Genomic DNA, 24363 nt, shown 5'->3' with positions numbered 1-24363 from the left:
CATTTTAAATAGCTGTTTGTTAATCCATTTAGAAGTAACAGAAGTAAGCCCAATTCATGTTTATGTAAATAACATAATTTTTGAAAAGCAGTATTTTAAAGATTAATGATAATGACATTGTTTCACATCTCTGCCAATCTCTTTAATGTCTGGCTTAATGAAACATAGCTGGGCTTTCTCCTCAATGCTTCTACATTCAGTCTGTTGCCATATGTTGTTTTAATTGAAGTTTATGGAGAAAATTGTGCTTCATACATATATAAACAGGTTAGTTGGGAGGATAAGGAATACATTCATAATCTTTTAAGGTAATTATGGCTATTCTTCTTTAATGCTACACTAAAAATAGACAAGCAGTAGTTTCTTAAAGGTTAGGTGGGATGTGGAATCTAAAACCATGTTAAAGAGATTTTGGTAGTCTGTTACAATGAAATCTGTTGCTTTATCTTGTTCTTTGAATGGATCTTTTAACTAGACTAGATTTTATAACATCATACATTGGTCATTTGGAAAGTGTTGGCTGACTGAGTTATACACATCTTCCAAATGTTAACACGTTCCATCATACAATACCAAAAATACGCGTATTCTTTAATATTACTATCCCAACTTTTCAGAAAAGTCTTTGAGCTTTGGGAAGCAGTCAGACTCACAGTGAGCATGACGGATTTTCTGAAATTCTAATTTTCACTCGGAAGCTTGAATTTTATCATCGGCAACAATTACTGTCAGTTGTTTTCCTTGCATTGGCCAGCTCATTTTTGTTCATTAAAAAAATATATCTTCCAAATACCTAAATCCAAATAACCCTGGCTTATCTGTCAGTCATTATTTCAAGTAAAGTAGTATGCCATGAAAAAGGAGCTAGTTCAGCTAGCAATTCAAACAGTCACACCCACAGACTTTGGCAGACAGCAGAGGTATGGTGTGTATTTCCTGTTTTGTTGTACAGAATGTTAGAAAACTTACACTCGGGGGTAGAGATTTAGTGAAATAATAAGTTCTACTGCTTCATTAAGGATATTCTTATGGGAAATTGGCATTTTGTTTTTACTGCAAGTGTGTGGTAGCCAGAATACAGTAGCTACTGGTACACTTTGCTGCCACAGCTTTGATTCCATTCTGGTGCCAAGTTTTATCCACAACTGCTTTTACTATCAGTGCAAATATCAACACTCACAGTGAAAAAGGCAAATAACGGTATAGTGTCAATATTTACTATTATGAAAATAGTTTTGACCTCACGGATCCCTGGGATTCAAGGACCACCCTTTCAGGATTGCTCAACAATTTCACTTTAGAAATTATAAGGAACATAAGCCAAACCCAAATTGAGGAACATTCTATTTTTTATCAGTAGTCCTCAAAACTGTCAAAGTCATCAAAAAAATGGAGGGGGTGGGGGAAAGGCAGAAAAATTGTCACAGACCAGAAAAGACTAAGGAGACACAATGTCTAAATACAATATGATGTCCTGAATGGGAGATTGTGCAACAGGATAGCAACGTTAGTGGGAAAACTAATGAAATCTACATAAAGACTGAAGTTTTGTTAACAACAGTGATGGACCGATGCTGGTGCTTTAGTTTTGATGAAAGTATCACGTGCTGAAGATGTTCACGTCAGGGAAAACCAAGAAAGAAGGAGATAAGAACCCTCTGTACTGTCCTGGTTGCTTTTCTGTAATGCCAACATCATTCCAAAATAAAGTTTATTAAAAAAAAAAAAGAAAGAAACTATAAGGAAACAGAGGCTGAGAAAGCTGATCAGCTGATTTGTGGCCATAAAGTACTGGAGGGATGTGGTGGAAGACCGTGGTTAGTTCAAGTCAGTGTTTGTTGAACTGAGTTGGTTTGTGATCGTCTGACTTGCTCAAGTGGAATTTGCATTAGTTTCTGTGGCTGAGGCTCCTGAAGATCCCATAAAGATTCTGCCATCCTAAATCAGACCTGTTTCTGCATACTTTAAGAACCAGCCCTTTGACACTGAAGCAGTTCTACTTGTCTAGTAAGAGTTTTTGGTTTTAATATTTTAAAGGAATTTTTAAAAGATTTATTTTTATTTCCATGTTTTCTCTAATATACCTAATTAATTTTTTCAACTTACGTTTAAATTTCTTTATGCAAGAAAAGTTCTCCGGTTTAGATATATTTTTCTGACTCTTACAAATCTTTTCAACTGAAGTCATGCAGAAATGGAATGATGTTTGCAAGCGCCCCTCTCCAATAGGAGGCAACAGTGTAGGCGTGGAGTGCATTTAGACACCAGCTGAGTAAGAGATCACAGCTAGGAAGCAAAGGCTGTGGGTGGATTCCCTAGGGGTGACGTCTGTGAAGAGGTCAACTTCATTATCACTTCAAGTAAAGAATAAGATTTTGTGGTGGAGGTCAAGATCAGATTCCTTAAAGAACTCTACCTTTTGGTTCTCCAGCCCAGGGACTGGTCCAGCCTGGATCCTGGGTGACATCACCTGTCAGAAAGGTTCATGTGTGCTCAGCTATTTCTCAGTGACTTTTTGCTGTACTGTAAAACTGAGGCCCTAAAAGGAATCCTTTGAGAATTGCTAAATCATACAAACATACATATGAAATAATTTAAGAAAAGATTTTCATGTATAAACATTTGTCACGTAGAGTTGTTAGTTTTACTTTTTTACTTTTTTTCTTAATCAACTGTTCCTTAACAGGGATTTGACAGTGAGAGCCTGGCCCTGGTCATAGCTACCTCTGCCTTATTCCTGTTTTTGTTCTGGGCAATTCAGCTGTTTTGGTTTCTTCCCACCTTTGTATACTTCATTTGTGGGTTGCATGGGAACTTGCATTCTCTAGTACATTCATTCTCTACCATTATTCAGTTCTACTGTAGTCATTCATACACTGAGTCATTAAATGTTTTTGAAAACTTGCTATATAAAAGGTACTGTGCTAGGCATTGAAAATGCACAGCTGTGAATAAGATCTGGTCCCTGCTTTTGAAAAGATCACAATCTCATGAGAATAAAAAGATATTTCATCAAATAAATATATGAACCAAACCAGAAGGAGCCCAGAGGGAGAAGAAGATAACTCTAGGAGTATTGGGGAAAGCTTTACAAGGGAAATTACATTTGCTCCAGGACTCAGTGGGTAAGTCAGAGTTGCCAGAAGTGGGGAAGGGCATTCCAAATAGAGTGAACAACATATGCAAAAGCTCAGGGTGATGAAAGACCATGGAATGTTCTGGAAACTGTTAGAGGTTCTTTATGGCTACAGCAGAGGGTAAGCAAGCAATGTAAAGTGACAGGAAATGAAGTGGCCCAGTTCAGTTCATGAAGAAACATAGAGTATTTAGCAGTTGATCAAAACAGTCAGTCATGCTTAAAATCTTGCATGTTAGACTTCAGCATTAGGCAAACCAAGAACTTCCAGATGTCCAAGCTGGGTTTAGAAAAGGAAGAGGAACTAGAGATAAAAATTTCCAAGATTTGCTGGATTATAGAGAAAACAAGGGAATTTCAGAAAAACATCTATCTCTGTATCATTGACTACGATAAAGCCTTTGACTGTATAGATCATGACAAACTGTGGAAAACAGAATACCAGACCATCTTCCCTGTCTCCTGAGAAACCTGTATGAGGATCAAGAAGCAACAGTTAAAACCCTGTGTGGAACTGATTGGTTCAAGATCAAGAAAGGAGTACGAAAGTGCTGTCTGCTGTCACCCTGTTGGTTTAACCTATACACCGATCACATCATGAGAAATGCTGGGCTGGATGAGTTACAAGCTGGAAGGTGGGAGAAACATCAACAATCCCAGATATGAGGATGATACCACTCTAATGGCAGAAAGTGAAGAGGAACTAGAGAGCCTCTTGATGAGGGTGAAGGAGCAGAATGAAAGAGCCGGCTTTAGACTAGATAGTAAAAAATCTAAGATCATGGCTTCTGGCCCCATTACTGCATGGCAAATAGAAAGGAAAAGGTGGAAGTAGTGACAGATTTCCTCTTCTCGGGCTCCAAAATCACTGCAGACGGTGACTGCAGCCATGAAATCAGAAGACGATTGCTTTTTGGCAGGAAAGTGATGACAAAACTAGACAGTGTTTTGAAAAGCAGAGGCATTATTACTCTGCTGACAAAGGTCTGTATAGTCAAGGCTTTGGTCTTCCCTGTGGTCACATACGGTTGTGAAAGCTGGACTGTAAAGAAGGCAGAACACCAAAGAATTGATGCCTTTGAACTGTGGTGCTGGAGAAGACTTCTGAAAGTCCCTTGAATAGCAAAGAGATCAATCAGTCAATCTTAAGGGATAACAACCTGAATATTCACTGGAAAGACTGATGCTGGAAAAGATGGAGGGCAGAAAGAGAAGAGGGCATTAGAGGATGAGATGGCTGGATGGGATCACCAATGCAATGAACATGAACTTGGGCAATCTCTGGGAGATGGTGAGGGACAGGGAGGCCTGGCGTGCTGTAGTCCGTGGGGTCACAAAGAGTTGGACACGACTGGGCACTGAACAGTAACAACAACAGAACAGTCCATAGTGCTAAGATCTGTAAAGTGGGAAGAAGGCAGGTAAAAAAAATAGTATATGGACTGCTGATCCAGATAATCTATTAGCAACTTCAAATCAATAAGAAAAAATTAAAATTAAAGGGAAACAAGTATTCTTTCCCATCCCCTCAATCAGTATCTCACCTGTGAGGATACTCTTGACCAGCTCTGATTTTCTAGGTGGTATTTACATGCAGGTGTTTGTGAATATCAATAATTGGGAAACCATAAAGGGTTCACACAGTATAGCCCTGATTCTTAACAGCATGCTCAAAACCCAATATAATACAGCAGTAGCTTTGTTACTTCCACTGAACTTTTCCTACCATGAGAAAATAACCATTGCCAGGGAGCAGTAACTAAAGGTCCACTCACTTCCAGCGTGAAAATCTGAACTGAAAAAATCACATCTGTAGTCTGTTAGAAAGGCTCAGGGCAGAAAATGAGGGCTTAACCTCCAGCAAACTAACACTTACTAGTTTGTCTTTTTTTAAACGTGGTAAATTAAGCATTGAGTCCATCCAGAAGAGTCTGTTCTCATGCAGAGTGAGATAGAAGTCTAGATCTCTGAGCATAGTCCAGCTCTACCATCTCAGTGAGTTTCAACCAAGAAGAGTGACTTTTCCACACTCCAGTCTATATGTTGCTGTTTAGTTGCTAAGTTGTATCTGACTCTTTGCAACCCCACAGACTGTAGCCTGCCACATTCCTCTGTCTATAGGGTTTCCCAGGCAAGAATACTGGAGTGGGTTGCCATTCCCTCCTCCAGCTCCAGTCTACATAGTGGTCTGCTTATAGGCAGGAAGCTCAACAAGATTATCTTCTGGATCCTTGCCAGCCTAAAGTCAATGTCTTCATTCTCTGTGGGTCGCTGTGATTCTCAAGTAGTTCAGTGTGTCACATGAACACATCCTCTTTCTAACTGTTCTACAGAGTCATTTTGGATGGAATGGGGAAAATGCAGATACGGAAACCTACAAAGAAAGACCAAGGAATATATGGATGTGCTGTAGCTAATCATCTCGGTTCAGATGTGGAAAGTTCTTCTGTGCTGTATGCAGGTAATGCCCGTTATGCAGCCTGGAGTGCCTGGGTGTGGTTTGGTTTTTTAACATTAAACTCTGGAGCAGCAGTTTCCATGCTTCGCACAGCAGAATCACCAGGGAAGGGGATGTTAAAACAGAGATCTCCAGACCCCATTCCCAGGGGTTCTGACACAGCAGGCTTAGAGTGGAGTCTGAGTATGTGCACTTTTTTTGGCCTTGAGGCAAGTGGAATCTTAGTTCCCCAGCCTAGGATCAAACCCATGACCCCTGCACTGGAAGCGAGGCGTCTTAACCACTGGAACACCAGGGAAGTCCCAGAATGTGCCTTTTTAACATGTTCCCAGGTTATGCCAACACTGCTGGCCTAAGGACCACGCTTTGAAAACAGCTGCTCTAGAGTTCACTTTCTAAGAATTGGAAATTAACAAGATGGAGTTTAATTGGTGGTGTTAATAGTGCTGACTTTTTGTTTTTAAAATGCCACCATCCAACAAAAGAGATAATTATCCTTTAAAGGTTGACGTATACCTCCCAATGGCACTCCTCTGCTCAATCCTTAAAAACACTTTCAGGAAATTGTCATTGTAAATTAGTGTAAATTGTCCCAGGAGGTAGACAAACTCATTTTAATATTAAAGTGTGCTTTTTGATGAAGGAACATTTTTAGCTGGCAAAGTTGTAAGCAATGCTTCCTCGTGGCAGGCTCATGTTCTGGGATCAAAAATCAAATAAGAAAGTTACCCTCCAACTCTCTGCTCTGTGGTTTCTGGTATCTATGGCTCAAATAATTAAGATAAGATGAGGAGAAAGACAATTATCTGGGATTGGAACCCAGCATTTAGACAGCCAAGCATTGATGTAGGCAGTCCATCACATCTATAATCTGAGGAGGTGGGACCAATTGATTTTCAAAGCTCCTTGAATCTGCATGGCTTGGTGCCCCATCCCTCTCCTGGCTGCATTCCCATGGTAGGGCCTTCACACCTGGATTTCCTGCGCCTTGATCCTCCTGGATGATTCTCCTCTGAGAGCATCTGCTCCTTTCCAGAAAACCTCAGTTTTGAGGTTCTGGATTGTTGGGAGGAACAGAAGGCTCTCTTGCAGCTCGCAAGTTTCCTCGTAAGTCCATCCCAGGATAGCCCAGATTCATGGGAGAGCTGGTGCAAGGCCATAAGGGCCAGAGGACACAAGACAACGACAGTCCTTTCTCAGCCCAAGAGCCCCTGTATTTTTAACTCTGAGCATACCGTTTCAGTGCCCCAGGCGCTCCAGGAACAAATGGAACATTTGGTCACCTGAACATGATCATTCCCAAATTCTCTTCTGCAGAAGACATGGTTACCAAACAGCTAAATGTTGTTACTCTTTCACTTGCTATGCATTAATGATAAAAAAAAAAAAAGTAAAGAAATATGTGAGAACTTCCCTGGTGGCCCATCGGTTAAGAATCTGCCTTCCAATGCAGGGGATGTGGGTTGAATCCCTGGTTGGGGAACCAAGATCTCACATGCTTCTGGGAAACTAAGCCCACGCACTGCAACCACTGAGCCTGTGTGCCACAATCAGAGAAGCCTGTGTGCTGCAGTGCAGACCCAGCACAGCCCCCTCAACCAAAAGACATATGACATGGCCTCTCCCTCCAAGCACTTACATGCTAAGGTGGAGGAGGGAAACCAGCCATGGCAGTAGCTCTATGGTAGAGGACTGTGGCCTTCCCTGACCCCCACATGCTCCTGAGAGGCCCCTGGGTAACCAGCGCGTTTCTGTACCTCATCACCCATTACCTTGTAATTGGTAGACCCCTACATACTCCTGAGAGACCCATGGGCAACTAGCACCTTTCTCTACCTCATCACCCATTACCCTGTAATGGTAGTGGTGTCTCCCACCAGTCTCTGAATTGATTGAGGACAGGAATGTTTGTGTTCCAACTTGGTATTTCCATTGTCCAGCCCAGGCACAGAGTATATTTCCTGAATGACTTCATAAATGAATCTGGTAAAAGTACATGGTTCTTAAAATCCAGGAAAGTAAAAGTCTGTGAATGAGTTCCTGATTCTTTATGACCTTGTTTTTATTATTTTTTTTCCATGCAAGTTTGGTTCCTTCCAGAAAGAGAGTCAGATGGTCCCAGGACCTGGTGTGTTTTGGTCCTGCCTTTACTCATCCAAGGATGCATCATAGAGATGTCACTCCTGCCCTGCCATGCCTTTCTCCAAATGAATTTCTGACTTCCTTCTTTTTCAAATGATCAAAGAGGATTTAATCCTCTAATTTATCACCTAATTTTATCCTTTAATTTATCCCCAGTTTTGGTTATAAAGCCAAAATATCCTCACAGTCTGTACATGGTGGTTGCAATGCCTCTTTGTAGATATCTCTTTGTAGATATCTCTTTGTAGATATCTCAGCTGTGCGTCTGTCCATTGAGCACCTCCAGCCTGTGAGTGTGCAAGTCCCCGTGGGGCACCACGGGGGATGCTGACCGAGCCAGGAGTCTGCACCTGCTCTCCAGGAGCTTGGCAGAGCTTACCAAATGCAGTGCGGTCACTCAGAGCAAAAGCCTGAACCTAACAGAGTTTCCTGCTCCCTTTGAATTAAGAGGCCCCTGTCATCTTGTCTGTTGGAAGAAACATCACCAGACCAGAGCGTGGCCATCTCTCCATTGTGATTGGCAGCTTTGTGGAGGCACCCCTGCAAGCAAATGTGACCATACAGTGTCCTGTAAAAGGTGAGTGTGGCCATTTATAGTGCAAGGGCACAGGCCAGCCCAGGGTGGCCAGGAGGCGCCAGCTAGCATTTTGGTAGCTCAGACAGTCCTGTGGGCTTAAAAATCTGATTTTTCAGTACCCTGACAGAAGATCTGTCTCACAAGAGCGAGCATACACCAGGTCATAAGGCTCGTGTGTAAGATAGAGTACAGTTTACTCATTCTCAGTGAGGGCTAGGAGGATGTGAACACAACTTCCCTGTAGCCGGCATGTTCATACTGGCCAGACCACAGCTCTCCATCCCTGTGGCACGTCTGCACAAAAGGCCAACTTCTAGCAGGTAATTGCCTAGAGAGTACAGAGTCAGAGCGAGGAGCTGTGTGGGAAATCATTAGCTGTGTCCTCCAGCTTGACCAAGGCTGTGCTGGAGAAGGCCAAGTCAGAAAGGGGGACTGTCAGGGTCCTCTGGCCTAGTCTGTCTGTCCTGGACTGTCCTTGGCTGAGCGTCACCATTCTATTCCTCGGTGGCTCTTTCTGCTCTGTTTGCAACAGCCGATAAACCTTCGTTCTAACTGATTCATCTTTTCTTTAAGAGAAACTACATTTTCATCCGATCTCATCTTAATCTAGGGCCATTCTATCTCTTTAAACCACTGATTCTTAAGACTTAAACTGAGCCTGTGCATCCCCAAACTGAGATCAATATCATAAACTCCTCAAAATGAAGATCTACTGTTTTAAGGTGACCTTGCATATGCCTATTTTCGACTGTGCATTGATTAAATTCTTTGTGCTAAGTTGCTTCAGTCGTGTCCAACTCTGTGCGACCCCATAGACGGCAGCCCACCAGGCTCCCCTGTCCCTGGGATTCCCCAGGCAAGAACCCTGGAGTGGGTTGCCATTTCCTTCTCCAATGCATGAAAGTGAAAAGTGAAAGTGAAGTCGTTCAGTCGTGTCCGACTCCTAGCAACCCCATGGACTGCAGCCTACCAGGCTCCTCCATCCATGGGATTTTCCAGGCAAGAGTACTGGAGTGGGGTGCCATCGCCTTCTCCGAAATTCTCTGTAGAGAACTGTATTTGCCTGGTTTCCACATTCTTTTGGGATACCTGTAGTTGCAGCCACTTAAGATGAGTCTCGCCAAGGCCAGAGAGCCCAGGGTAACCTGAGGAGCCCTTACTGCTGGTCCGGGTACCACAGAAAAGGTACATGTGATGGCAGGATTCTAGAGCACAGCCTTGCAGCTCTGAGGCTCTGCCTCCCTGTGATGGTCACTTAACTGTCATGTTTCTGGAACTGCACCTCCGGCTTCACCAACAGTGGAAATTTGCTCACCCCCGAGGTATTATTTTTCACCCTTTGTAAGTCCCTGCAGTGTTTGAAGTCCCTACCCGGACTTTTGAAAAATCCCTCCAGCCTCCAAACTGACTCCACCCGCAAATATGTGAGTTTTCTGGCGAAACACACCCACCATTATAGAAGGGCCAGCATTCTCTGGCCGCAGGAAGGAGAAAAGCAGAATGGAACTGTGCAGTTTGCCAAGCCACAAATGTCTAGAATTTCTATGGCCCTACACCTGCAGAGGATTCTGCAAAATAGATCTGACTTCTATTAAGAGAAACCTCAACTTTTAACATTATTTCTAAACTTTTTATTTCCCCATAATAGTTCACATTTAGGCTTGGAGGTGGGGAGGGGGCGGGGGTTGGTGGGGGATGAACCTTTGGAAGGAGTGGGATGTGTTATTTGCAGTCATAGGTCAGGGACTGGATTCAGCGGAAACTCTTCAGGAGGGAAGCCTGCAGCTAACACCATTAAACTTGTCGCGGTTTACTCTCCAGCCAGGCCCCAACAGTGTGTGGGCCGACTCTGACCACTCCAGACTCCTGCAGCCTCTTGGACCCTGTACAGTTCACACTCCCTCGGGCCTCTTCTGCCTCCTCCCTCCCACCTCCCCCGCCCCTGCCCCACTTTCAGCTCTTCCTAGGAATGGGCCCATTTGGTCTCTCTTTACCTGGCAGCCACCCCTACAGACCAGACCCCAGGAACTCATCAGGAGTCCTTTCCTTTTCAAAATAAACACCTCATTGTGAGTTGTGTGCCATTTTAAATAAGCCTGAAGTGAACTTACTGTGTTTTCTTATGGACAGAAGCCATAACTAACGTAGCTGTTCATGGAGACTCATATTTTTAGATATAGATGGTGACCCTAGTGTATGACGACAGGTGAGTCACGTGTCTGTCCTACTTGCCTCTCTAAAATGGGAAATAGACTGTATTGGTGGAAGAAGGGACCTTGGCTATTATCTAATTCAGTCTCTGATTTGATAGATGAGGGCATCATAACATTGACAAACTTGAATACTGCTTTCTGAAACTACATTTTCTTTCATGTTGCAAATTGTAATTATTCCTGTCAATTTGTGGTACGTATACATTTTTATTTTTCAGTTGCCCTTAAAATGCTTATACTAATTAGAGTGGGTTTATCTATTCATAAGGAGAAGGCAATGGCACCCCACTCCAGTACTCTTGCCTGGAGAATCCCATGGGTGGAGGAGCCTGGAAGGCTGAAGTCCATGGGGTCACTGAGGGTCAGACACGACTGAGCGACTTCACTTTCACTTTTCACTTTCATGCATTGGAGAAGGAAATGGCAACCCACTCCAGTGTTCTTGCCTGGAGAATCCCAGGGACAGGGCAGCCTGGTGGGCTGCCGTCTATGGGGTCGCACAGAGTCGGACACGACTGAAGTGACTTAGCAGTAGCAGCATCTATTCATAACTTTTAGACAGACTTATTGGTTCTTTCTTATAGCTTATGTTTTATTTAACCCATGTGGTATAGATATCAATAGTGATTCTCCCTAGTCACACTTGCATGATTTTCTAATAAATGATAGTAAATAACAGGACCTGAGAATCTGTATTTCTAAGGTTAAAAGCTGTAAGTTGCAAGTGTTATTTGTCTTATTTTTATTTTTTAAATTGATTTTTTATTGGGGGTAGTTGCTTTACAATGTTATGTTAGTTTCTACTGACAGCAAAGTGAATCAGTATACATATGTATATTTTCCCCTCTTTTTTTGAATTTCCTTCCCATTTAGGTCACCACAGAGCACTGAATGGGGTTCCCTGAGCTATAGTAGGTTTTCATTAGTTAGCTATGTCATATAGAGTGAAATAAGTCAGAAAGAGAAAAACAAGTGTTATATATTATTGCATATAAGTGGAATCTAGAAAAATGGTATCGAATATCTTATTTGCAAAACAGAAATAGAGGCACAGACATAGAGAACAAATGTATGGACACCAAGTGGGGAAGGGGAGGTGGAATGAATTGGGAGATTGTGATTGTTTTACTCTTTTAAAAAAGAAAAAGAAAGTTTCCTGTAAAAATGAGGGAAGTGGGAGTTTAAACTGCACCCTCTCTGCCACCTTCTGGTAAGAAAGGGAAGCTCATCTGAGGACAATGCCCAGTAAATATCAATAGCTACATATTTTTTCATCTGTTAATGCTTAGTAAGAACATCATTTATCCTATAATTTTCTGTGATGTCTGTGTTGGGTTGCTTGTTATTCTTATCCCTTAAACTCATTAGCAGTGCGGCTGATCTGAGCCTCTGCTCTAAACTATTCTTGTGTGTTGGGCTCCTCTTCAGTCTCTAAGAAACTCTATTGGTCCACAGATTTGGAATGGGGTTAAGCTAGGAAGACGCTTTGGAAAACAGTTTTGCAGTTTCCAGAAAAGTTAAGCATATGACCTAACACTTCCACTCCTAAGTATCTACCCAAGACAAATGAAAACACATGTTCACACAAAAACTCATACCCAAATGCTCATAGCAACTTTCTTTTTAATAGTCAAATAGTCAAAGAAACTTAAGTATCCATCAACTAATGAATAGGTAGACAAAATGTAGTATATCCATACAATGAGATTTTATTTGGTCATAAAAAGGAATGAAATATTGACATGTGGTAAGACATGGATGAATCTTTAAAAATCAGGGTTAAGTGAAAGAAGCCAGACATGAAAGATCACGTATTATATGATTACATTTCCATGAAATGTCTAGAGTGGGCAAGTCCATAGAGACAGATTGGAGGCTGCCAGTGGCCAAAAGGAGAGGAAAATGCAGGAGAGTGGAGAGTAATGACTAATAGGCATGGGTGTCTCTTTGGGGGTGGTGAAAATGTTCTGAAATGATGTAGGACTGGTGGTTTCACAACTTTATGAGTATACTAAGAAAACACTGAATTGTAGACTTTGAGAGGGTGAATTTTATAGTATTTCCATTATATATTATTAAAATCATAATCATAATACTCACAATATAATAGCATGTTAAGTTTTAAAACCCATGGCACAATCATATATTTGTGAGCATATGAGAATATGGCAAAAATATACAAACTTTCATGGAAAGGACATGTATGTACCAATGTCAGGATTGTTGGTACTGCTAGAAGAGAAAAGAAGGAAAAAAGTTTGGGAACAGAACTTTAGCTGTAATGCTTTGTTGTTTAAAGAAAAACTAACAAAATATGGCAAACTGCCTTCTAAAAAATATAAGCTTTAGCGTGGTATAGATTTAAGCCCTACATCCCTGTCGTTTTTCAGCTCCCTACTGATAGGAGGGGTTGTGGGAGATAAGTGGGTTCAGTTCAGTTCAGCCGCTCAGTTGTGTCCAACCCTTTGTGACCCCATGAACCGCAGCCCGCCAGGCCTCCCTGTCCATCACCAACTCCTGGAGTCCACCCAGACCCATGTCCATTGAGTTGATGATGCCATCCAACCATCTCATCCTCTGTCTTCCCCTTCTCCTCCTTCCCTCAACCTTTCCCAGCATCAGGATCTTTTCAAATGATAAGTGGGTAGAAGGTACAAAATTGAGTGCACACAGCATGTGTACAGCAGATGGTAGACGCAGCATTCTAACCAGGAACATCGGGGCGGGGTACTCCATGAGTTGAGCAGAGAGAAGGAAAGCCTTTCATATATAAGAGATGGAAATCCGTTTCAGAAGAAATATAGTTTTAAAGGTACTCTCTTAATTGGGGGTTTTTTTAGAGTTAGAATGCTGTGAAATATACCTAGAGTTTTGTTGATGTGTAACTGAATTATTAGCTTTTCTTTACTGGCTTTAATAATGCCAGGGGAGGATTTTGAGAACAGTTTTTGCTGTGCAGCAAGATGATATGCTTGAATTCCTGAGCACAGCCTCATCTCTCTGACAGTTATTTTCCCCCATCAAGTGTTGGTTTATACTGTATGGTGTGGAACCCAATGGCGGTGATTTAACATCTTTAGGTCACAAATCCCTTTGGCTGCCCCCCTGCTCCCCACCCCCCAACAAACACACAAAAGACTCTCTTTCCAGAAAAATACACTTACCCACAACATTTTGCATATAACTTTCAGAATACGTAGCCCTTAACCTAACCCTAACTTGAGTCCCTAACATGTGTCAGCTTGAACAGGCTGTGAGATGAATATCATGGCTATCTTTGTATCGCTAATGAGTAAACATGCTCAAATGCGTGAGCTGAGATTTAGTCCCAAGTCTGTGTGACTCTTGAGGAACTGGAGGGAGGACGAGGCTCTGGACTTGAGGCAGCAAAATGGAGATCCAGGTGATCTAACCAGAGAGGAGAGTGTCAAGGCTGAGGTCTGAGGCAGGCCTGAGGAGGCGCCGCAGCTTGGGGACAAGGTGTCAGGGCCTCAGGCATGGGCAAAACCAGGGCCCAACCTCACTGGAGGACCGTCTGGTGTGGGAGGGCTAGGTTCCAGGCAGAGTCCACCAAGAGGCTGGCCTGCAGGGTGCCAGCCAGCACCAGGCCAGAGGTCTGACCAGGTCTGCCCCACCCCATCCCCAGGAGGATGGAGGTTCCCACTTGTCTGCAGTAGGAGGAAAGGAACATGGCAAGCCGGTCTGGTAATGACTCTCCACGGCCTCACCTAAGGCTGATACACTTGGGTTATTGGTCTATTGGATGAAAAAGCTCACTTTAAACCAATTATCTATTCTTTGAGGATCTGCTAAAGCTCTATCCTGAATGCTCCTTGAAACATGATTTTCTTCTCATCTTTGATCTATCTCAGTTCCCCATTTGGAGGAAACAGGAGTCTCTATACGATCAAGAAGTAGAAAGAAATGCTGGAGGACTGCTTGGTGGTCCAGTGGCTAAGACCCTGTGCTCCCAATGCAGGGAGGCCAGGTTCAAGCGCTGTTCAGGGAACCAGATCTCACAGGCCACAACTAAGAGTTCCCATGTGACTAAAGACCGGTGTGCTGCAGCAGAGACCCAGTGCAGCCAAATAAATTTAAAAAAAGAAATGCTGGAATACGGTATTAAGAGCTAGATGTGCAGAATGAAAAACAGAAAGGGCTGTTCAAGCACCTGGCAAATTTCATTCTTACTGCAAAAGAGCCGTGTGCTTGGGCTTCCGTATCTGCAGAGTCCTGCCATCTCTTAAAATCCCAGGGACGGAGGAGCCTGGTGGGCTGCCGTCTATGGGGTCGCACAGAGTCGGACACGACTGAAGCGACTTAGCAGCGGCAGCAGCAGCCGTCTCTTAAAGCATTCAGACTGCAGCTCTTGTGGGCCAGTCCTGTCATCAGGAACACTGCTTTCATCCCCAGATATCTGCACCTGCTCTTGTCTTCGGTCCCACCAATATGTGTCTGTCCTGAAAACTTCAGACATCCAGCCCCATGGTAACCTTTAGCCCTTTACATGGTGAAAACAGCTGACCCACAGGCCTTTGAGCTTGTCAGTTCACATTGTACCTGTTTATTCTCTTCCCTGCAAATAACTACCTACCTCTCTTCTATGTACCATCAGCAGACCAGTGGATAAACCAACTTTCTCCCCCAACATAACAGTCTAACTAAAAGACTGCCACATTTTTTCAGTTTTGTGAATTGGACTTCCTTCAGTTCAGTTCAGTCACTCAGTCGTGTCCGACTCTTTGCGACCCCATGAATCGCAGCATGCCAGGCCTCCCTGTCCATCACCAACTCCCAGAGTTCACTAAGACTCACGTCCATCGAGTCAGTGATGCCATCCAGCCATCTCATCCTCTGTCGTCCCCTTCTCCTCCTGCCCCCAATCCCTCCCAGCATCAGAGTCTTTTCCAATGAGTCAACTCTTCGCATGAGGTGGCCAAAGTACTGGAGTTTCAGCTTTAGCATCATTCCTTCCAAAGAAATCCTAGGGCTGATCTCCTTCAGAATGGACTGGTTGGATCTCAATTTAGGAGCCCCTTTAATTTTTCTTATTTTTCATTCATTTATTTCCCCTAGTTCTGTATTTGATAATTCAACACCCATGTGCTTATTTTCATGACTGGCAAGTAATATACAAAAGTCATTTTATTATCATGAATAATGTCAGTTTGAGGCTTCCCTGATGGTTCAGACAATAAAAAATCTTCGTGCAATGCAGGGGACCTGGGTTTTATCCCTGGGTCTGGAACGATCCCCTGGAGGAGGCAATGGCTACCCACTCCAGTATTCTTTCCTGGAGAATCCCATGGACAGAGGAGCCTGATGGGCTACAGTCCATGGGGTCACAAAAAAGTCAGATGTGACTGAGTAACTGACACATACAGTGTCAGTTCAGGCCTGGACGTCACCTCCCACCCCATCTCCCTCTGCCCTGAGAGAGTTTGATTTAATTTCTCTGCCATATGGCCTGAGAATGGGGTTTTTTAAGGCTCCCAAGATGATTCTGATATGCAGCCAAGGTTAAGAACCAGTGCTTTAGCCAGTAAATGGGGCCAAAAAGTCTTCTGGAACTTACCTCAAATGTTCTCAAAATGAGAGCCTCTCCCCCAGGGAACAGTGGGGAACAAGGAGTGAACCGGAGGCTGGGGTTAAAGGGCAGGGCGGGATCCATGCTCTGGGCTTGTTCTGGAGGTGGAATCAGGCATGTCAACACGTTCACAGTTCCGCAAAGGAGAACTCAGCTTCAGGGCCAGAGAGGGTCATGAAGAGCAGCCTTAAGAGAGAGCTTTAAGAATTAGTAGAAATTTTCCAAGTGATAAGAGGGGAGGAAGACACACAGAAAATCTTAGCATTACACACAGTTACATGAAAACAGTGAGGTTCTCCGGGCTGGAGAAGGAGTTGCTGTGAGCAGCAGTACCTGCACGTTGAAGGGCTTTTGTCTTTTCTCCTCCAAGAAGAGTCAAAGCTACGGAGCTGGGGAAACTGAATCTTACTCCCCATCATTCCTAAGGAGAAGAGAACCACTTCACAGAGGAAGTGGAGCAGCTCAGAGACACAAGAGAAGAGTCAATGCCTTGAGGGAGGAGGAAAGGGAACCTTGGGGAGTCAACCGAGCCTTGAGGTTTCACCCCGGGAGCTCCATTGACACCACCCACATGAGGTTCTGTGGGATTTGGTGGGGGCAGGAGGAAGATCAACTTGTAGGTCATGGTACATGACTGCCAAACAAGCCGTACAATTAATGTAGGGACATAATCAAAGCTTTTTGTTTATGTCCCTCTTAAGGGACATATCAAAGCTACTTGTTCATTTACATCCCAGTGTTATACTGATGGATTACAAGAATTGGAGTATACCAGGAAGGACCTCCAGTGTCCCAAGATTGTCCCCGTTTGAGCTGTTGAGGGATTCCCTGTGTCAGGGTCAGTGGTTTTCACCACTGGTTAACTCCAGTGTGTTATCACTATGCTTGATTTGCACCAGCTTTGACTTTGACTCTTATTCTTCAGGGAACACTGGAGGGGTTTTGGTTTTGAGATAATAGTATGACTCTCACAGGCCCTTTCCAGACTATAAATGGGACCCTGGCAGACACTGTCCAGCAGTGAACTGAGATATGTCTGTCATGAACTATGAGATACAACGTAGTACTCACAAGATGTGACTGTCGGAACTAAAGAGAACTGCTTGGTCCCATGCAGAGTGGGCGTTCAGGGCTGTTGAGAGGTCAAGGATGAGCACACTAGGAAGAGGACTTGCTGGCACCCTTCCTCTGTGGCAGAAAAAGCTCATTTGTAGTACTTACTTATTTGGCTGCATTGGCTTTCAGTTGCAGCACCCAGGATCTTTCCTTGTGGCGCCTGGATTGTCTGGTTGTGGCACCCGGGCTTCAGAGCAAGTGGGCTCAGTAGTTGTGGTGCTCAGACTTGTTGCCTCGAGGCTCGTGGGATCTTAGTTCTCCACCCACGGACCAAACCCAAGTCCCTTGCACTGCAAGGTGGATTCTTGACCGCTGGACCCCCAGGGAAGTCCCAAGAATCTCCTTTTCAAAACCTTTGAGGATATGACAGAAAGCAGCACAATGTTGTAAAGCAATTATCTTCCAAAAAATTTTTTTAAAGAAAAAAAACATCAAGCTGGGGTGAAAAAATAAACACAATTTAAAAAAGAAACCTTTGAGGAAGGACTCTTGATGATGAAACTGGGGGTTGATCTGATGACCCAGGTTGTCTCTAAGGTCCTCAGATCAAATTACTTGGGAACCTGATTATACCAGTCTGTTGACATCATTTTACTAGAAAAGAGGAAGTACTTCCTCTATTTGAAAGAATTCTTTGAATAGTAAAAGCCATAGCCTTGTATGTGGAGGAAGTTCTGGATATGGCTTCCCAGGTGGCTCAGTGGTAAAGAATCCACCTGCCAATGCAGGAGACACAGGAGATGCAAGTTCGATCCCTGGGTCAGAAAGATCCTCTGGAGGAGGGTGTGGCAACCCACTCCAGTATTCCTGCCTGGAGAATCCCATGGACAGAGGAGCCTGGTGGGCTGCAGCCGATGGGGTCACAAAGAGTCAGACACGACTGAGTGCACACACACACTCTGGATATGGCGTCATCGATGGATGGTCCTTTAGAACCAACACCCGTAGTTTTACTGTATTTACTGCCAAAAGAACAAAAGGGTCTACAACTAACTCCGAAGAAGAAAATGCTTTGCAGAATGTCCTACACTGTGGAGGCCCCACAGTGGAGAAGGGTGTCTACCCTTTGTGCTAGTAGCTTTGAGATATTCTGTTGACAGTGAAACTGTGGACTCTTGTTTATTTGTCTTCTTTATTAGTGATGACTCCCCTTGTGCCTTGCCTACACTGTATTCGATTCACCTCTAATCTTATAAACCAGCACCATCATTTCTTCACATCCCCTGGAGGAGAGTAATGGTAGCCTAAACTTTCAATTTGCATATGTGGGAAAAAAATACAGAATATTTTCTGAGTGTTGAGTAGCTGGAGGAAACAAACCAATGAACAAAACATACAAGTATAATGTATGTGATCCATTGACAGAAAAATCTAGCATTTTAGAGCAGTCTGAAGAGGCCAAAGGATTTTATAGTGTAGAATATTTCAAGGCCTTTCAAGGATGAAGGAAATGTGTTTTTAAACAGTGACTATTTTAAAGGCACCCCAGAGGTGCAGACGTTTTACAACACGTGTTTCATAGCCCCTCCAGATCTGAACTTTTTTCCCCCATAACATTTGCCTTCCAAAAATGATTTCAGCATTGTGGAAAGAGAACATTGAATATTTCAGAGCTGTAAGTCTTGAGGGAAATAGCCTGTCTTTGAGATTAGATAAATACGTTTAAACTATTTCTGATATTTTATAGCTTTTTCAACAGAGCAAACATTTGTAGGTTTGAAAAGCCATAAAGAATTCTGCCCGAGTTTCTCCCAGCCTCTGCAGTTCCTGGAAAACATCCCCATGTGTGGTGGTGATGCTCTAGGTATTGAGATGCTCCTTCCCTCGGTGCTAGAGACCTTTGTCTCCCCTTCGACATCTACAAACTTGCCAACTCTGGCTTTATTTTCTGAAATCCCTTATCTGTGTAGAACATCACAATCTGTGTAAACTCAGTGTCCTATATACCCCTTGCCATGCTGAGTTTTAGGTTTAAAGTGGAATTATCTCTACGTGTGGACACGGGGGGAGAGGAAGGAGAGAGTTAATGGAGAGAGTAGCATGGAAACATATACAGTACCATATGTAAAACAGATAGCCAGTGGGAATTTGCCATGTGACTCAGGGAACTCAAACCAGGGCTCTGTGACAACCTAGAGGGGCGGGATGCAGGTTCAAGAGGGAGGAGACACAGACCTGTGGCTGATCCGTGTTGATGTATGGCGGAAACCAGGACACTGTTGTAAAGCAATTATCCTTCAGTGAACAACAAATGAAGTGGAATGATCTATGATTCCTCTAATTTGCAGGGTTTGGAGATTCCAAAGCCCTCTGGAACTGACTTCCGATCATTCTTGGGGAGCTTGCACTGCCCTGAACCCTCTGCTTCTCACTCACTCTGACACAGACCTGTTGTGGTCTCTCTTTTGCCCTCCATCAGCCAAGAATGCACAACTCACTTCCTTGACAAGTTCCTGTTCATAGTAAGACATCCATGAATACCAAGCATTTGGCAAATATTTCAAGAAAAGCCAAAGATTCAGGGGTCATGACAAAGGCATGTTACCTCTCTCAGCCCTACTCCTCCCTTTTCTTGCTCACCCACAGCCTTCCTGCCCTCACCCCTAACCTCCTGGGATTGCCGTGGGAACTTGAAGTTCTCTCCATCTTATACAGCCCCTGCCTACACACGCATGCAGCTAAACCTTCCAAGGTGTTCTAAAGGAAAAGCATCACCCTCTTTAGAAGACAGCCAGAGTTATATACTCAGAGAAGAACAATTTCTTTTTTTTTTTCTTAGAGTGTAGTTGCTTTACAATGTTGTGTTAGTTTCTGCTGTAGACCAAAATGAATCAGCCGTATATGCACATATATCCCCTCCCTCTTGGACTGCCCTTCTTACATCTAAAGGGAGTCTCTTGTAGACAGCATGTGGATGGCTCTTCATTTTTCATCCATTCAACCGCTCTGTGTCTCTGTGTTGGCTTCTGTACAGTAGCTGAAGCAACCACATGTCCCAGTTTTGAAGGAGCAGCCTCATGCAGATGAATTTGTCATTCAGCTCAGCTCCCGATTGTCTCTCTAACATTTGTGCTTGTCAAAGCAGCCTACAGTATTTAAAAAAAAAAAAAAAACTTTTAATTTTGTATTGGAGTATAGCCAATTAACAATGTTGTGATAGTTTGGGGTTAACAGTGAAGGGACTTAGCCATGCATATACGTGTGTCTTTTCTCCCCAAAACTCCCCTCCCCTCCTCAGCCTGCTGTATTTTTAACACCTTTTCATAACTAAGGACGTGCCAAGACCTGTCTGTGTCCCACAGGGAGACTCTCATCATCTAGATTCAGGCAAGCTGGAAGCGAGACCCTTAGGATCAGGTTTTTGCTACATACCCAGACATACACAGTCCTGTGGGACTGGAAATGTGGACTCTGATGGCCACCAGGGTCAGAAAATTTGGAGGTGTCCCCTGAGTGGCAGTTGCAGAAATTAGGGCTCCAAATGAGCATGTCAGCTGCTTTTCTGGGTGATGCTGGTGAGATGGAGTGAGTCAGAGGGCAAGTGCCAAGAGGCCACTACAGCTGACAGCCTACCTTCCCTAAAAGCAGCTACACAGGCCACTAAATGTGAGCCAGGCCTGAAGCCAGCCCTCAGACCAAAGCTCCAGGACAAGCAAAGAGACCTCCTCCTTAGAAAGGCTGGGGGTGTGTTTCAGTGCACTGCCTGGGCAGTGCTCAGGAGGTGGTAGCCTGCCAAGAACCATCTCTCTGATTGGCACAGTCCCATGGGACCTAGGAATGCAAACCCCCCCCCACCCCCTACACCTCCCTATCCTCCCACTGCTTCATCCCAGCCCTGTTCCTGCTCCCCCCCATCCCTGGCCACCAGAGCCACCAAATCAAGGTGCATCCCCTGGGTGGCAGCTACAAAAACCATGGTACAAGATACAGATGAAGACAAAAATAGACTCATGGACTAAGAGAACATTTGGTTACCAAAAGGGTATGGTGGAGGGGGATAGACTGGGAGTTGGGGATCAACATATATACAGTGCTATGTTTAAGATAGATAACCAACAAGGACCTCCTGTACAGCACAGGGAACTCTGCTCAGTATTCTGTAACAACCTAAATGGGAAAAGAATTTGAAAAAGAATAGATACATGTACATGTATAACTGAATCACTTTGCTGTACACCTGAAACTAACACAACATTGTTAATCAACTGTACTCCAGTATAATATATATATATATATGTGTATATATATATATATATATGTATATATATACACCAGGGTACCAACAGTAACGTCTTCCCTGGTGGCTCAGTTGGTAAAGAGTCTGCCTGCAATACGGGAGACCCAGGTTCAATCCCTGGGTCAGGAAGATCCCCTGGAGAAGAAAATGGCAACCCACTCCAGTATTCTTGCCTGGAGAATTCCGTGGACAGAGAGCCTGGTGAGCTACAGTCCATGGGGTCACAAAGAGTCGGACACGACTGACTAACAAACACTTTCACTTCCACCCACAGTAAAGCTTGCTTCCAGGGAGCACCGGCACCACGGAGCATGGCAGAGGGTGAGCTTGAAGACAGCTCCCAGCCTTAGTAGTCTTTGGAAGGGATTTTTTGTCAGAAACCTGTTCCATAGACATAGTCAGGATGCTTAGCTAATAGGCTTCCTTCAAGGAAAAAGGAGCACCTGGGTCTCTGGCCTCTCGCTGTGCCCTGGGGGAGTTTAAGAACTGTTTCTCCACTCTTCAGAATCCTCTGGGACCCACAAATATAAGCCCCATTAGCCACCAGAGCCACGTGATGTGGAGGTGTCTCCTGACCACAGTCACAGAAATCAGGGTGCCAGATACGAGTATAAGCTCTCTTCCAGGTGACTCCATTTATTACAGGTTCCCCTGTCCTCCAGAGTCAGGTGATCCAGAGGTGTCCTCTAGATGACACCCGCAAAGTCAGGGCCAACTTGAGTATAAGCTTTCTCCTGGGAGATTCTGGACCTCCGGAGCACGGCAAAGGGAGAGTATGATGGTGTCACCCACCGGGCCTTGTCCCTGGAGTGTTCCAGCAGGCTCCTACAAGTGTGTCTTAAATTAGATGCCTGCCCCTCAGGCCTCAAAATGTTTACAGCAACTTATCATATTATCTATTCCTGCCTTCAAAATAGATTCATCTGTACCATTTTCCTAGATTCCACATATATATGTTAATATATGATATTTGATATTTATTTTTCTTTTTCTGACTTACTTTACTCTGTATGACAGACTCTAGATTCATCCACTACAAATGACCCAATTTCATTCCTTTTTATGACTGACATATAAACATGGGGTAGGGAGAATGGAAAAGTGGGATAAACTGGGAGATTAGGATTGACATACATACACTACCATGCGTAAAATAGACAGCTAGTGGGAAATTGCTATATAACACAGGGAGCTCAGCTCAGTGCTCCATGATGACCTAGAGGAATGGGATGAGGGGTGGGATGGGGGCGCGGGTTGGGAGGGAGGGGATGTATGTATACATGAAGCTGATTCACTTTGCTATACAGCAGAAACTAACACAACATTGTAAAGCAGTGTACCCCAATTAAAAAATAATAATAAAATGCAGTTATTTTAAAAGAAAACGTTTATCGAATTCTCTATGCAGGTCTGCTCTTCCTCTTATTTTCCCTGTTTCAGTTAATGGTACCACCCGCTATCTGCATGTCCTCCTTAAATCCTTTTTCTCCTTCACTCCCCTGTATCAAATCAGTCACCAAGTCCTATTGGTTTTTCTTCTTCTTCTTTTTTTTTTTATGGTTTTTCTTCTTGAGCATTTACCAAGTTGATCTATTCTCTCTAGTCCCCCTACTCCCACCCTTTTGTGTCTCACCTCAGTTGGTTCAGTGACCACCTAACTGGTCCTGCTGACCCTTGCCTGACTCTTCCCCATTTGCATCACATCCAGGGCAATGTTTCTAAAGCACCAATCTGATATTTTACCACTGCTTCAAATAATTAAGCCATTTTCTATTTCCTTCAGGATAAATTCCACCAAACTCCTTACTATGGATAATAATAAATTTTCATTTTATGGGCACCTGCTTACCTATTTAGTCATCTCTCCTTACTCCCACTCCATGTACTTTAAACTTCAGTCATAAAAAAAGTCAATTTATGATTCTCCCAATGCATTATATTTTCCTTCATGTCTATGCCTTTTTGTACACCATTCCCTCTATGTAAAACAATTTTCCCCCAATTCCCACCCCCTTGTCCTCATGTATTAGCTTAGCTATTCCTGCATGTTAAAATCTTAGCCCTCTCTCCAGTCTGCATTAAATACAGTTTTTATGTGCCAGTGACATCAGTGTTTATCAGAACCCTTATGTCATGTTATTGCAATCACCTGTTCCCCCGCAAAGCCCCCTTCTAAAATTGAGTTTCATGAGGAAACCTAGTGCACATCATATTCTTAGTTCCAGCACAGGGTCTCACACAGAGTAGGATTTTGTAAACATTTTTGAATGAATGAAATAATGGTAATGATTTATTTCATTTCAAAGTATAAGATATATAGTCAAAGCTGTACTCAAAAGAAAATAGGTTTAAATATTTTAAGTTTTTTAAAAGCCAATTCTCTGATGCCTCAGTCAGTAAAGGATCCACCTGCAATGCAGGAGACCTGAGTTCCATTCCTGGGTTGGGAAGATCCCCTGGAGAAGGGAATGGCAACCCACTCTAGTATTCTTGCCTGGAGAATTCCATAGACAGAGGAGCCTGGCGGGCTACAGATCATGGGGTCGCAAAGAGTCAGACAGACACAACTTAGTGACTAACACTTTCCCTGTTTCACAAATACTAACTCAAAGTTTTAGAAATTTCCATGTGAGTTAGAGTTACAAGGAAATTTCTTTGATTTGACAACTATCAGAAAACAAAAGCAAACCACCTGCTTAAGGATAAAACAGTAATGTTCCCTTTAGAGTTGGAAGCGAGAGAAATGTGCCTGCTCTAACTTATTATCCAGCATTGTTCTAGAGACTTTAGTTAATACAATGCAATAGTTAATAGAAAAATACATAGGGCTTCCCTGGTGGCTTAGATGGTAAAGAATCTGCCTGCAACGCAGGAGACATGGGTTTGATCCCTGGGTC

The 24363-nt window shown here is 43.5% G+C and overlaps 1 protein-coding gene across 6 annotated transcripts in view; it reads left to right on the top strand.

Moving 5' to 3' along the window:
* Window positions 1-24363, top strand: part of ADAMTSL3 (ADAMTS like 3) — a 381778-nt gene that overhangs the window by 307865 nt on the left and 49550 nt on the right. For all 6 annotated transcript variants that reach the window (XR_003507318.1, XM_027520883.1, XM_027520878.1 and 3 more), the window contains 2 exons: window positions 5470-5597; window positions 8185-8313. Coding sequence is in view for 5 of the 6 variants with exons in the window: in XM_027520883.1 (XP_027376684.1) it covers window positions 5470-5597; window positions 8185-8313 (257 nt within the window). In the remaining variant the exon portion in view is untranslated. The remainder of the gene's footprint in view (window positions 1-5469; window positions 5598-8184; window positions 8314-24363) is intronic.

The sequence above is a fragment of the Bos indicus x Bos taurus genome, chromosome 21, assembly GCF_003369695.1.
Source record: "Bos indicus x Bos taurus breed Angus x Brahman F1 hybrid chromosome 21, Bos_hybrid_MaternalHap_v2.0, whole genome shotgun sequence".
In the NCBI taxonomy this organism is placed as follows: domain Eukaryota; kingdom Metazoa; phylum Chordata; class Mammalia; order Artiodactyla; family Bovidae; genus Bos; species Bos indicus x Bos taurus.
Note: the sequence above shows the minus strand (reverse complement) of the source record. Positions and strands in the feature narration are given on the sequence as shown.